The sequence below is a fragment of the Conger conger genome, chromosome 19, assembly GCF_963514075.1.
Source record: "Conger conger chromosome 19, fConCon1.1, whole genome shotgun sequence".
Lineage (NCBI taxonomy): Eukaryota > Metazoa > Chordata > Actinopteri > Anguilliformes > Congridae > Conger > Conger conger.
In genome coordinates, this window is record NC_083778.1 from 5,341,071 (window position 1) to 5,355,019 (window position 13,949).

The following is a 13,949-nucleotide window of genomic DNA, read 5'->3' on the forward strand; positions in this document are numbered from 1 at the left end:
CATGGTTATGTGCCGCTAATATCGGTAAACCATTCAAATCGATTTGCAATGTATTTTGATTGTCAACCGATTTAACAACAATAACCGAAGTGTGCCGAGCGAATATCACTGTAATGGCATTATCCGCAGTGCTGTTTCCCGCCTTTCACTTTTAGCACTGCCCACGCGCAGCATCACGCCGTTGGGTTTTACGTAGTGCTGAAGAACAGCTCGAGAGCTCACTGCGCGTCCGTTTGGAGCTGACGAGACGAGCCCTCGCTTCATCACCTCATAGTTTCCTCAGAGCGTTTTATAGCTGAAATTCACTGTACTGTAGTCGGGTCTTTGCAGGTGTATGGCAGTGTGCCTTTTGCGGGACCTGAAAAACGAACACTTCACAACGCAGCCTGGCGTTTCTTTTTATTGATTATGTGGATTGTCCGAATTGATGGTTGACGGAGTTCCTGATTTTACGTGTCGTGTCGGCGGCATCTGCAGTGTGGCCACCGAAGGAGGGAAAAAAAAAACCTCGCTGATCCCTTGATCTTGTTTGTCTGCACCATCTCTGGTTGCGAATGGGCTGCGCTTTGTGATTATCTCTAGTCACTTTAGAGTCATTACTGGAAGAAGATGGCGGACAGGGCTGAGATGTTTTCCCTCTCTACTTTCCACTCCCTCTCTCCTCCGGGTTGCAGGTAGGAGCGCCTCGCCACCGCATCCCCGTTTTCCTATAGCGGACTAGGCTGCGCTGGGAGAGAAGAACGCCAGGCTGTGATGATGCCCAGTCGGGCAGCGTTGTGCTTGCGCCCAGTCGCTACTGCTGCATGGGGTTTTGCGCTTGGTGTAGCCTACATATTGTCTCATTATTTATCTTGGCGAAGTGGCGATTGTCTTGTCTTGCATCTCAGGCGATTTGTGTATGTATCCCACTGCATGTCGTGCTCCTAAAAATGCTGACAGCATTTTAGACGGTCTCTAGCCGAGGTTCCCCGATCGCAGTTCCGTGAGACTGACAGGAGCCTATCTTCATCCAGGCCCACGCCCTGTTTTAGCCAAACAAACATCACCCCCTCGTCCTACTGGACCTGCCCTCGTTTATCCATATCACACAGAGACAAAAAAACCGAAATACTATTATAATGTTTTTTTTCTCTCAAGGTGTTAATGTGTTTAGTATATCGGACAACGATATTCTACTTTCCGATTATTATACGCAAATATATAGCCTAGTTTTCGCCTCGTTTACAAACTTCTTGCTGCACCCAGGCACACCCGACAATAGCCTTTGTTAAATAAATGATACATACAAAATATATGATTATGGGATTGTGGACATTCTCGTAATAGAAAACATATGGCGTTTCTGTGAACGTTGCGTCATGTTTTCAATGAATTGCAGTAGGAGCAGAATCCTCCATGTGCAGTGACATAATGGCATTTAGTCTATTAAAGGGACATTTAATATAGGCCCGCGTCCGAGAGCTTAAAGGCTAAATGTGATCACACCCTCCAACCCTGGTCGAAAGTACTCTTGGGGCAATCAAATATAAATGGCAAACATTGATGAACACTGAACGTGTTGAAGATTCTGATTCTATGTTGTCATAACGCTGTAACGGCTGTATTTTTGTCCGAGAGTAGTGGCAGTTGCGATGCACAGCCCTCTAAAATACAGTGTTGCAGGGCGTCGTTTTGGTGCCAATTTCCTATCCATTTCCGTTGCTTAACGCTGGGGACCTGGGACTGTTGCCTGTGTTGGTGCTTCTACGATTCGCATAATGGCGTGGTGGCATTTTACACCACATAAGGGGCTTATGTTGAAGCAGAGCGCGACCGGCAGTCTGGTATATTAATCTGAATCTCCCACGGAGGTACTGATGCGCGACGTTCCGGTTTGCGATCTTAAAAATGAAATTACGAGCCGTGCGTGGTTCCACCGTCTTGCCCGGTTCCCCCCCTCCAACAAGGCGAGCAGCTTCATCTAAATAACATTGGAAATAACCTTGGCGAGAGAGAGGGACGCAAACGTCAACAACCGCCGGAGTGTGACGAAACGGGATAGGGTGCAGTGAAGCCCCGACGCGCTGACTTGCCGTGGGCCGCAGAAAGACATAAATGGCCTTTGGTCCTTTAATTCGCCATGCGTAAGAACCCAAATAGAGAAAAAAAGAAAAAGTAGAGGAGCAAGAAAGATGCAAGACATTTGTTTGAACGTAGCTGTCCCTCCTCACTGGTCACAGGTACGTCCTGTCTCTGCAGGCAGGAGGGCTTGGCGGTTTGTTGTCAGCACATACGTCACGGCGAATTTCTCACTCCTGGCCTCGCTTGATCAGATGGCTTCGCGCGCTCGAAATCCATGCACTGCTTTGGCAGGCGGTGACAGTGCGTCCAGTATTTTAAGGCTTGGTTGGCCCTTTTGGGTTTCAGCATCTCAATTTATATTCGCTGAATATCTGTTCCTCGCGTTCCTATTTGCATGAATTCGTAAGGCAATGCTGCGTCATCAAGCGAGCGCAAGTTAAATATGCCAATTTGTGTCCATGACTTGCTTGTGCAGTGCCCTGTAGGTACATAAAATTGTACCCCTAGCCAGTGATATACACTCTGCTGCTGTAGCCTAACCACTTACAGTTATGCTGTGTGTTCAGAGGTGCTCTTCTGCATACCACTGTTGCAATGTGTGGTTATCTGCATTACTTTCCCCTTCCTGTCAGCTTTGATCAGTCTGGCCCTTCTCCTCTGACCACTCTCATTAACAATGTGTTTCTGCCTGCAAAACTGCTATTCAGTAGATGTTTTTTGTTTTTCGCACCGTTCTCTGCAAAATCCCAGGAGATCGGCAGTTTCTGAGATACTCAAACCACCCTGTCAGGCACCGACAATCATTCCACGGTCAAAGTCACTTAGAGCGTATTTCTTCCCCATTCTGACATTTGGTCTGAAAAACAGCTGAACCTCTTGACCACTCCTGCATGCGTTCATGCATTCAGTTGCTGCCACATGATTGGCTGATTAAATGCTTCAACAAACTGGTGTACAGGTGTACCTAATAATGCGATCACTGAGTGTATCATTAATTTGTTCCGTTTTTGCTTACATACTCAAGTATATCCAAAGAGCTGTACTTACTGTACTTTCAGGGAACAGTTGGGAAATTCAAGAACAGAAATGTCCCTTCACTGTCACTGTATTTCTGAGACGCGTTGTGATCATTTATCGCGTGGCTCTCCTGAGGGCGGCGGCCCGCAAACATTCACAGCATTTTTACACGACCCTGTCTGCCATTTCTGCCGGCGCTCTCCCGAGGCTGAAACGGGAGCAGGCCGATAACTGTAAATTATGTATTTGGTGTTAAACTCAATCTCCCATGAGCCCTCAAAACTCTCGCCCCCCTCCGGATCCCTAACCACTGCGCCGCACTGCACCCTGGGTGATGAAGTGTAGAAACGGTCAACAGGAGAGTGTTGTCTGCCTTCGCCCATTCCTTGAAGATGCTGTTTGCACATTCAGTCACGAGTAACGCGCGTGTCAATCAAAAACGGACACGCGGCGGTTCCTCAGGAACTGTGTTTTAAGGGTGCATCCATGTCAATGGATAAATACATTATCTTCAAACTTTTTATTTTTGTTTCTTTTTTTAGGTTTAGCATGTTGACAGGTTAGCAAAGATCATTATTTATAAAGTTTGAATTATTGAGCCATTTCTGTTCCCAAAAAATCTGTTTTAGAGCATGTAATGGGTTCCAGTGCACCAGAGAAGCTCAGGATGACATAGAAAAGTATGAGAGTCCGAAAGGGTTACGTATTTGATCCAGGTCTCGTGCGCGCTGCAGGTGGCTGCCCGGCCAGAGGGGTGATGTCACGGGTGATGTCACGGGTGATGTCACTGCCTGGTACTGTGGAGTCGTCACAGTGGGACGTGTTGCTGTGCTAAGTATCAGTGTGGTTCTTCTATATGTGCCGAGTGGGATTCCAGACTAACATCAGCTTTTATATAAACCTTTAATGAATGAATCACATTGAGATTAAAACCTCTTTTGAAGGGGAATTCCAGCCAAACTAATATTATTTAATATGTTTGTCCTTACCTTAAGAATATTTTGATGCATCACGTAATGTACGTTATCTCCCAACAAAGAAATTGTACAGAACCCCACCCAAACAGTGATGTCACCTGGGTATAGCACCCCCACCGAAGAGGGTGGACTATACTATGAACATACTATGAAATGTATTTAAACATATGATTGGGCTCCAGTACAGATTAAATTAATACAACGTGCAAAACCTGCATCTTGTTTGAAAGATGAAATGATTACTCTTATTTGTTTCCTCTGTGAATGTGTTACTATAGGGACACTGCTCCCCTCTGGGGGACTACAGGGACACTGCTCACCACCGTGTTACGTATCTTACCTTGAAATGCTGTGACTAATTGACAACTGCCAGTGAAACACATTGCCGGAATGTTCTTCTATGTACAATTGCACCACGTGACTAGGCAGCCTGAGCCAGCTAGCTAAGCTAAACGACAACCCGCAAGTTACAAGTAGGCCTACAACTGTTGGCAGGAACTAAACCGACAGCGTTTTAAGTCATCAAAATGGCGGCCAGCTGTCTCACGACGTCACATGAAATCCATGAATTTGCTGTTATGGTTTCTGACGCTACTTAGGGTCTGTGAGTTAATCCTGGCCAAATAATCTGTCTTATGTAACCAGGATCCCTGTACAAAGCTCTGAAGTTCACACACAGATGCAGGGAAAATTCTATTTGCGGTATCGCGTGGAGATCACAGACGTGACCCGTTCTGCCATAATCAGTCGTAATTCCCGAGGGCTGCTGACTTTGATGTTGATGTAAAACTGTAATAAGGCTTTCGTCTTCATTGTGTCGAACAATGTTCACAGTCTTAATGCCAACTTCAGAGCAAAAATATAGTTTTTAAGCTTTTTCATGCAGTAACACCAGAGCTAAGCATTTTTAGAGGCTTGCCAGTTTGTCACCGTTCACCAGTCACAAACAACCATATCGGCTGCGTTTGTGGCTACATGTTAATGCATTTGCTTTCATGGTCTGTATGTCTTAATGTCAATAGTAAATGTTCAGAGTAAAATATAATTTTAAAGGATTTATACCAGCAGTTATGAAATCTGGACCTCAAATCCAAATCCGACCCTGGTTTTCTTTTCTCCCAGTTAATTAGCTGAACAATTAGTGCTACAGATTGTCTTCACACCTGACTCTCAGGTAAAGGGAGGGTGGAAAACCAGCAGTTCTCAGCGATCCCTGGTTTATACATAAGATGACAAGTTAGCGGAGTTTCGTAAGCCCAGAGTCGGTAGTCTCCCAGCCTCATGTAACTCTCGTGACAAAACATGGTTTGGAGGCACTCAAAATGAAACGGGACACAACTCCCTTGATATCTAACTTTTGGTATCGTTAGAAAGCTTACATTTTCCTCCCCCTTTCAGTTTCGACTCAAAACTCAAAATACTGTTTGGGGTCAATCCGATTTCTTCGGAAATATGCGACAAGAATGTTCTTAATATATTCCAGTCGCGTGTACTGGACACTGAGCTGTGAGATTTCAGTTTTGGAGCGGGATGGCAGTGTGGTCAGGCAGGAGGGATAGAGGACTCCCAGCGGCGGCCTGGTTGGGGCCGTTTTTATTTTTAATGGCGCTAAATCATATCCTACTAAACTCTTGGGCAGGGTGGTGTTTAATAATGAGCTCTGAATAAGAAGCTTCAATGCACAATTGCTTGAGCACCACGATTTTTTTAAAAACAATATTGAACACATGCTTGGTTCTCAGTATGTGAAATAGCTTTGCCCGAAGGTTAATAAGCGATCGATGGGTTTTAAATACGTCCTTAACTAAATGCTTTCTGTTCCAGTGCATACAAGTCTGTGGATGTGTGTCCACACACATATATACACACACACACACACACACACAGACACACGCATACATACACACACACAGGCGCACAGACACACACACAGGCGCACAGACACATATACAGGCACACACAGACACACTCACAGACACACAGGCACACAGACACACATACAGGCACACACACGCACACTCACACACACACACACACACACACACACACACACACGCTGGTAATAATTGCATTTGTTTGACCAGATGGCACAGCTGTGTGCAGTCCTTCCAGCTGCATATGCCTCTGTAACACAATCACTGTCTGAAACACACGCAGTGTTAAATCACGTTTGGGCTGAACTGTATCAGATCAAGGGCCTGAGTTTGGCTGTAATATCCAGCAGTCTGCTGAATTCTGTGTGTGGCTGAAATGCACACAGTGTTAAATCACGTTTGGGCTGAACTGTATCAGATCGAAGTCCCGTGTTTGGCTGTAACATCCAGCAGTGTGCTGAATTCTGTGTGTGGCTGCAGACAAAGGGAGGTCGCAGAGTGAAGTGGAAGGAGAGGTTATCAGGACCGGACGCAGTCTCTGGAGACATTAAGCTGGTCTTTCTTCAGCACAGCAACAGGGCGTGTCATGGTGTGGGTGTGAGCTGTGTTAGCTTAGCAGGTAAGAGCAGTCGGAGGGTTTCCGGTTCGATCCCACCCCGGGCGTGTCGAAGTGTCCCTGAGCAAGACGCCTAATAATGGTGTGTGTGTGAGTGAGTATAATGGTGTCTGTGTGTGTGAGTGAGTGAGTATAATGGTGTGAGTGTTAGTGTGAGTGTGAGTGTCAGGCAGTAAGAGCAGTAGTCTGGCAGTCGGAGGGTTGCCGGTTCGATTCCCCCGCCCGGGCTGTGTCGAAGTGTCCCTGAGCAAGACGCCTAACCCCCAAATGCCTGACGAGCTGGTCGGCGCCTTGCATGGCACTGACCGCCGTCGGTGTGCGAGTGCGTGTATGAATGGGTGAATGAGGAACATCAATCGTACAGCGCTTTGGATAAAGGCGCAATATAAATGCCAACCATTTTAATGCATTTTAGTGTTTGACAGTCAAGGTTGAGTTTAACTTGTCTGGTCAGGTTCTGCAATCATTGTTTTGCTCACCGTCGTGAAAGAAATGCATTCGGCTTCAATGAAAGTGTTTTCTTTGGAAGCAGGCGGGAACGTTTGTCTTGCAATTAAGAATTTAACATTTGGGCCTTTTAGGTCTCCTGTTAAGCTGATATATTCTCATCCTTTCTGCATTGTAAGGAGAGCAAATCTTCAAATTGGAAGAATAAATCGTATTTTGGACTTTGTCTGTGTGGTCCCCATTTCGAAAAACAATTGTTGCTGTTGTTGGGGTGACATTGGCTCAGGTGGTAAGAGCAGTCGTTTCATTGGCTCAGGTGGTAAGAGCAGTCGTCTCATTGGCTCAGATGGTAAGAGTGGTCGTCTCATTGGCTCAGGTGGTAAGAGCAGTCGTCTGATAGTCGGAGGGTTGCCGGTTCGATCCCGCCCTGGGTGTGTCGAAGTGTCCCTGAGCAAGACGCCTAACCCCTAAATGCTCCTGATGAGCTGGTCGGTGCCTTGAGTGAGTGAGTGAGTGAGTGAGTGAGTGCGTGTGAATGGCTGAATGAGAAGCATGAATTGTACAGCGCTTTGGATAAAGGCGCTACATAAATGGCAACCATTTGCCATTTGCTTTTGCAAAAACCCCTACGAAAAAACGCTTCAAATATGCAAGCTTGACACTCTTATTTTAAGGGCCCGGTCCTCCACAAGCTGTCCGGATTGAATGGAATGTTCTGGAACATCGGGTCCTTCTCGGCAAGCGATGAGCAGGCAGTCGGGCGAGCGTACTGCCTGAACGCAGCTCCTGTCCGTCTATTGGACGCTGAATGCCGCCCGTGTCATAATGTGGGCTTTGTGAGGTCATCGCTGACCAGAGACCGAGACGAAGACGGCACAGAACCATGTGACCAGTCGCCTGGTGACATGAAGCCTAACTTTCCCCAGTTCTGACCAAGCCATTCGAAAACTTCGTACACTGACAAATAGCCACCGCGGAGCCACATTTTTCTTCTTCAAGGATCAAATTTCCCTAATTATGTTGTTTCTTTGATACAAATTAGTACGTTTTCCAAGCAAAAAATGTACAGATTATTTACACGTTGCTGGCTAGGGGTGGCGGCACGGATGGTGCAGTGGGTAGCACTGCCGCCTCACAGCAAGGACGTCCTGGGTACGAATCCCCGTCGGCTGGGACCTCTCTGTGTGGAGTTTGCATGTTCTCCCCGTGTCTGCGTGGGTTTCCTCCGGGTACTCCGGTTTCCTCCCACAGTCCAAAGACATGCAGGTCAGGCTGATTGGAGAGTCTAAATTGCCCGTAGGTATGAGTGTGTGAGTGAATGGTGTGTGTGCCCTGCGATGGACTGGCGACCTGTCCAGGGTGTATTCCTGCCTTTCGCCCAATGTATGCTGAGATAGGCTCCAGCCCCCCTGCGACCCTGTTCAGGATAAGCGGGTTAAGATAATGGATGGATGGATGGATGGCTAGGGGTACAATTTGTACCTATAGGGTACTGCCATAGCGGCTAGCATCTGTGCCTATTTTAGCACTTTCCGTACCTTTATTTCTCAGTTTGTACGGACAAAAGGATGTGGCTTGCAGGTTAAGATTGAAGTGGTAAATGGTTCGCAGTTAAATAGCGCCTTTTTCCAAAGCGCTGTACAATTGATGCTTTTCATTCACCCATTCACACATGCACTCACACACCAACGGCGATTGGCTGCCATGCAAGGCACTGACCAGCTCGTCAGGAGCATTTGGGGGTTAGGCGTCTTGCTCAGGGACACTTCGACACAGCCCAGGCGGGGGATCGAACCGGCAACCCTCCGGCTGCCAGACAACTGCTCTTACTGCCTGAGCCATGTCGCCCCTTGAACAATAACTCAAATATGACTATATACGAATAAAACTATTCGGTTTATATATTAATATATACTCTGACTCTTCCCAGTCCGTGTGAAGAGACACCAACACACACACACACACAAATGCAGATACCCTGTACACACACACACACACACACTCACACAATAATGATGACAGTTGGATCACAGAAGTGCTGTAATTGCTGTGGTATAGTCACAGACAGCAGGGGCTGAACCAAAGACCGGAAACCGAAAACCCTTATTGGTGTAACTCAGGGGTCGGCAACCCTGGTCCTGGAGAGCCACAGGGTGTGCTGGCTTTCATTGTTACTTGGCATTAATTGATCAATGAAAGCCGTTGATTACAGGGTTAACTCACCTCACCTGGTTTCTTGGGTCTGAATCGGTTGCTTATTTTAAGGTGGAGACGAAAGCCAGCACACCCTGCGGCTCTCCAGGACCAGGGATGCCGACCCCTGGTATAACTACATGTCCGACGTGAACCACATACGGGGCCAGCAACGACTCTCCGATCAGGACCCGGCGTAATCGCACACGTGAACCACACTCGACGCCGAATATGACATAATAATAAAACGACCAAAGAACGGCGGATGTGGTTAGGATTTGAAATTGGCGAAAGCACTTTCAGTTACTCTATTGTGCAGTTAATGATGTGGTGACCTGTTCCTGCTGTTTCAGGAAGGCCTTCAAATATAACACCGGAGAATATCCCGTAATGTGAAATTACACAGGAAGGTAAATGTACAGATTCGAATATTCTGATGTGGAATTCTTCAAAGGGTAATGCAAGGGATCAATCCTTTTCGAGGAACAGTTGTCCCTGCTTCCGATTTGCAATTTATTGTACGTCGCTCTGGATAAGAGCGTCTGCTGACTGACTGTAATGTAACAGATACAGAATACTGTTTTCCTCAGCCCTGCATGCAGATACAAACCATACTGTTCAAAAAATGTTTTTAAAAAAGAAATTAAGTTAGTCTTCTGAAGTCCCTTCTTAAGGTCATGCGCTCGATCACTCATTGACCCCAGAGCGTTGTTTCTTGTGTGTTTCTGTCCCTGTTGGAACGACCAACCAGCTTGGGCAGTTGGGATATGCTTTCAGTGCAGATGACATTAAGCCCTCACTGCCTTACTGTGCTGTGTGTTACTCTTTTTCCTCTAGGGGTTGCGATGGAATTCCAGGCAGGCTTTTCAGGGGACCGCTAATTACTGGGTCCTAAATGTAGAGGGAGGAAACGGACTTGGCGCAGGGATTTACAATGGAGAAACTCACAATAACTACTGTAGCTGACTAAGTAGAGTAGTCATGTTGAAATGCCTAAAGTGCAGTGCCAGTTCTGTTTTTGCTCTGTTCTTCTTCCTGTGTTCCTGTTTGAGACACCCAAAGAAAGTTCTGGAAAGAAATGTTCAGGAAATACCTGTGTACTCTGCTGGGGAAAAAAACAACAAGCTAGGTTTTGAAACGGCTGGTAGCTGGTCGAGCAGTTCGGACCAGCTTCCCGCTTAACATGGTTTGACCAGCTCAGGCTACTGTATGTTTTAAAACTGCTGGTATCCGGTGCTTTCAAGCTGGATTTTTTACAGCAGGACAATACAATAACATCGCGCATTAGTATTTGCGTACCTTCCCAATGTAACACGAATCGACCACTTGCTTTAATTGAAAGAATCTTTGTGCTGCGGAGTTTTAATTGATTTTGTGTTTTGGCTGCGGGCCTTGTGACGAGCCCATTGGCGCTGTGCGGGTCGGGTGTAATGTGTCCGTCCGCGTCGGTACTCGAATGCTAATTTCTCTAATGAAGTGCCCGTCTGTCGAGAAACCAGCGGTCGCGGGGCCTGAGGCTCTTCAGAAGAGGCCGGGCGGAGGCGGAGAGGAACCCGGAGAAGCGCAGCAGAAGAGCTAACCGGACGAAATCGGCGCGCACGACGGGAACGGATCCGGCGTTAGCCTCGTGCGAAATAGCCACGGCCTTCCCCGTCGTGCTAACCGCTAACGTTCGTGTTTTCATCCGTGTTTCGCCGCAGCGTTAGCGCGATTGGCGGTGCTCGGTTGGTAATCGTGCCGTATTTAATTCGGGGGACATGCGGCGGGGGTGGGGGGGTCTACGGGGGGTGGGCACGGGGGCTTGGGTGTTGGCTGCCGCCCGAACCGAAGGAGCGTCGATGGGCGGCGCGTTGCTCGGTTAATTAGACTAATCGCGCAGCGCGTAGCACATTAGCCTAGCTCCCTCTCAGCATTTTGTAGGCGCTAATCGACACGTCTCCTGGCTTTTGTTGCCGCTCCCGTCCTCGTTAAATAATGTACTCGGGCCGTGATATTTGTCATCACCTGTGTGTTCCAAAGCGGGTGAGGTGTTTTCTTTGGCGTTCTGGTTCCTTCGGTTGGCTCGCCAAGACTTGATCTCACGCCTCTGTCGAGTATTGGGTATTTGGTGAACAGGGCAGGCTTCATTAACCAGGGGCAGACCAAGTACGCAATCCAAGAACAGGCAACGGTCGAAATCCAGGCAGAGAGGGACATGGAGGTTAATCGGAGGCGTAATCGGAAAAACGGGCTCAGAAACCGGGAGGAAGTCCAAGCAAGCAAAGAGCGAATCAGGCAGAGAATCCAAAAAACGGAAAGTAAAGAGAAAAAACCAGGGCTAGAACTGGGGTAAAGGAACAAACAAGGGCAGACTGGATAAGACTAACTAGCAACGAGAAACTGAATAGGACAGGCTTAAGTACAACACTGATTAACTGACAGGCTCAAATACAACACAGCTTAACTGACAGGCTTAAATACCACACTGATTAACTGACAGGCTGAAATATAACACTGCTTAACTGACAGGCTGAAATATAACACTGATTAACTGACAGGCTGAAATACAACACTGATTAACTGACAGGCTGAAATATATCACTGCATAACTGACAGGTTGAAATATAACACTGATACAATGAGAAAAACAAAGAGAAGCACAGAGGCACAGGGCGTGACAGTATTCCGATAAAATAAATTAAATATGTCGTTATGCGTGACTTATTTAACCTACGAGAACGGGAAAAGTTATTAATATGAGATATATCAAACAGGTCTAGGCATACGTTTTGGGTACAGGTACCCTTTAAAGGCAGCTGTATATTTTCTGGTTTTCCCCCCTTGCCGAGATTGAAGTTCATGTTTACAGACAACGAGAGGTCCTGTTAAGTCTACTCGACCAGCTAGAACGAGATTGACCGGATGGCACGACATTTACATTTACATTTTAGTGATTTGGCAGACGCTTTTAATCCAAAGCGACTTACAAGTGCATAGGTTCTTCCACAAGTCAAAGCATCACATCCATAACTAGGAAAATACACATGAAATGCTGTTCTAAACTTATAGTCATCATAAGTGCAATCATTTTTATTTTTTTGGGGGTTAGACAAGAGGGATAGGGATATCAGAAAGTGGGGTGGGGGAAATCAGGAGGGAGGACTAGAGTTTGAAAAGGTGTGTTTTTAGTCTGCGTCAAAATAGGGGGAGGGATTCTGCTGTCCCGACAGTGGTAGGCAAGTCATTCCACCACTGAGGAACCAGAACGGAAAACAGGCGTGAACGTGCAGCTCGACCGCCAGGTGCTCGTAGAGAGGGAACCATAAGGCGACCAGAGCTGGCAGACCGGAGTGGTCTAGCTGGGGAGTAGACCACTGCATAAATGTTTCCAAAATAAAATTTTTTGTCTGCTTTAGAAAACCTTTTGTTTCGGCAAAGACCGGCTTTGGAGATGCGTCTGATTCCTGAAAGGATTAAAAAATTCTAAAGCCGCTGGAGATTTTCTCTCTGTGCCACTCGTCTACTTGCCTGTAGCGTTTCTAGAGTTTTCCACATAGTTTTTCCGCTTAGTTTCCAATAGCGCGAGACTGTTCTCTCAACCGTCTGACGGTACGAATATAACCTTTTTCCCCCTCTGCTTCATCGACATGCTATATGGAGATGAGAGTTTTGCGGTGACTTTAATCAGTCGTGACCCCATTGTGGGTTGGCCATCCCCTCATCTGCAAACAAAAGGTCGTTCTGCATCAACGGATATGCAATGCCTGTCAAAGGCCTTGAAAAATGCCATGCACGACAATGCGTTTTCAGATTTCAATGTGTACAGTCTACCCTGTTGCAAATAAACATGATACAAAATTATAATAAAAACGTACAGTCGACGCCCACCGTACTAATACCTAATAGCCAATAACGCAAGGCTCAGGTCAGGGGCTGTGCTGAGAGGAGGCCCTCTTCTATTTCTTGTATTGGCGCGCTCTGCATTTGCCCCGAAAATGAGATCGGCTGCCACGGCAACAGGAGAGGGGCAGGCAAAGCAGGTTGGCGGTCTGTCGGATGTGGGATCGACGTGCTCTCAGGTGGAACGGGCGGCGTTTCCCCGGAGATTAAATCAGTAACACGGGCGTCTTCCAACCCCCCCCCCCCCCCCCCCCCGCGACGGCCTCGCGGTTAATAGAATGCACAGGGCGCTCCCTAGGATGAGATACCATCAGATATGTAAATGACATGCGTCGGCTCAGCCTCTGATTGGCTGTCCTGGGGGGGGGGGGGGGGGTCAGATGCAAATGAAGTGCTTACATTCGACATTAATTTCGACAGCTTTTTGGTGGTAATCACCGTAAATTTTCCTGGAGCTGATTAATTCTCCGCACTCTATTTTATGTTCGTGTAGCTCTGACATCGCGAGGGATTAGTGTGCAGAGTCTCCCCCCGCCCCCAACTAACTGCCTCCAGTATCGACTGGCATATGTAGCCGGAAACAATCCTGCCTTAAAGGTACAATAGTTAAGATCTTTGTGTTAAAACATTGTTACGAGGCCATTGTTACTTTCCTATCATTGAATAAGACTCGCTGACATCAATGACTCACCCTCTGCCTGTGTTTATAGGCATTAAATTCGGGTCACAAAATATACAGTTCACGCACCAACACTCTGTACCAAGACATTGTACAGCCGTAGAATAATTCCAGTTCATTGGTTGCAAATTGGTTCTAATTGCCACAGCCAATGTCGTTTCAACGTCAGCGCGTTCACAGAGAAGGGGGAGGGATGAACAGTGCTG

The 13,949-nt window shown here is 47.1% G+C and overlaps 1 protein-coding gene across 1 annotated transcript in view; it reads left to right on the forward strand.

Moving 5' to 3' along the window:
* Nucleotides 1–279: 279 nt before the first annotated feature.
* LOC133119294 (C-Jun-amino-terminal kinase-interacting protein 2-like) overlaps nt 280–13,949 on the forward strand; it is a 63,493-nt gene continuing 49,823 nt past the window's right edge. Inside the window, exon 1 of the mRNA XM_061229822.1 lies at nt 280–674. Coding sequence (XP_061085806.1) covers nt 610–674 — 65 coding nt within the window. The 5' untranslated portion in view covers nt 280–609. The remainder of the gene's footprint in view (nt 675–13,949) is intronic.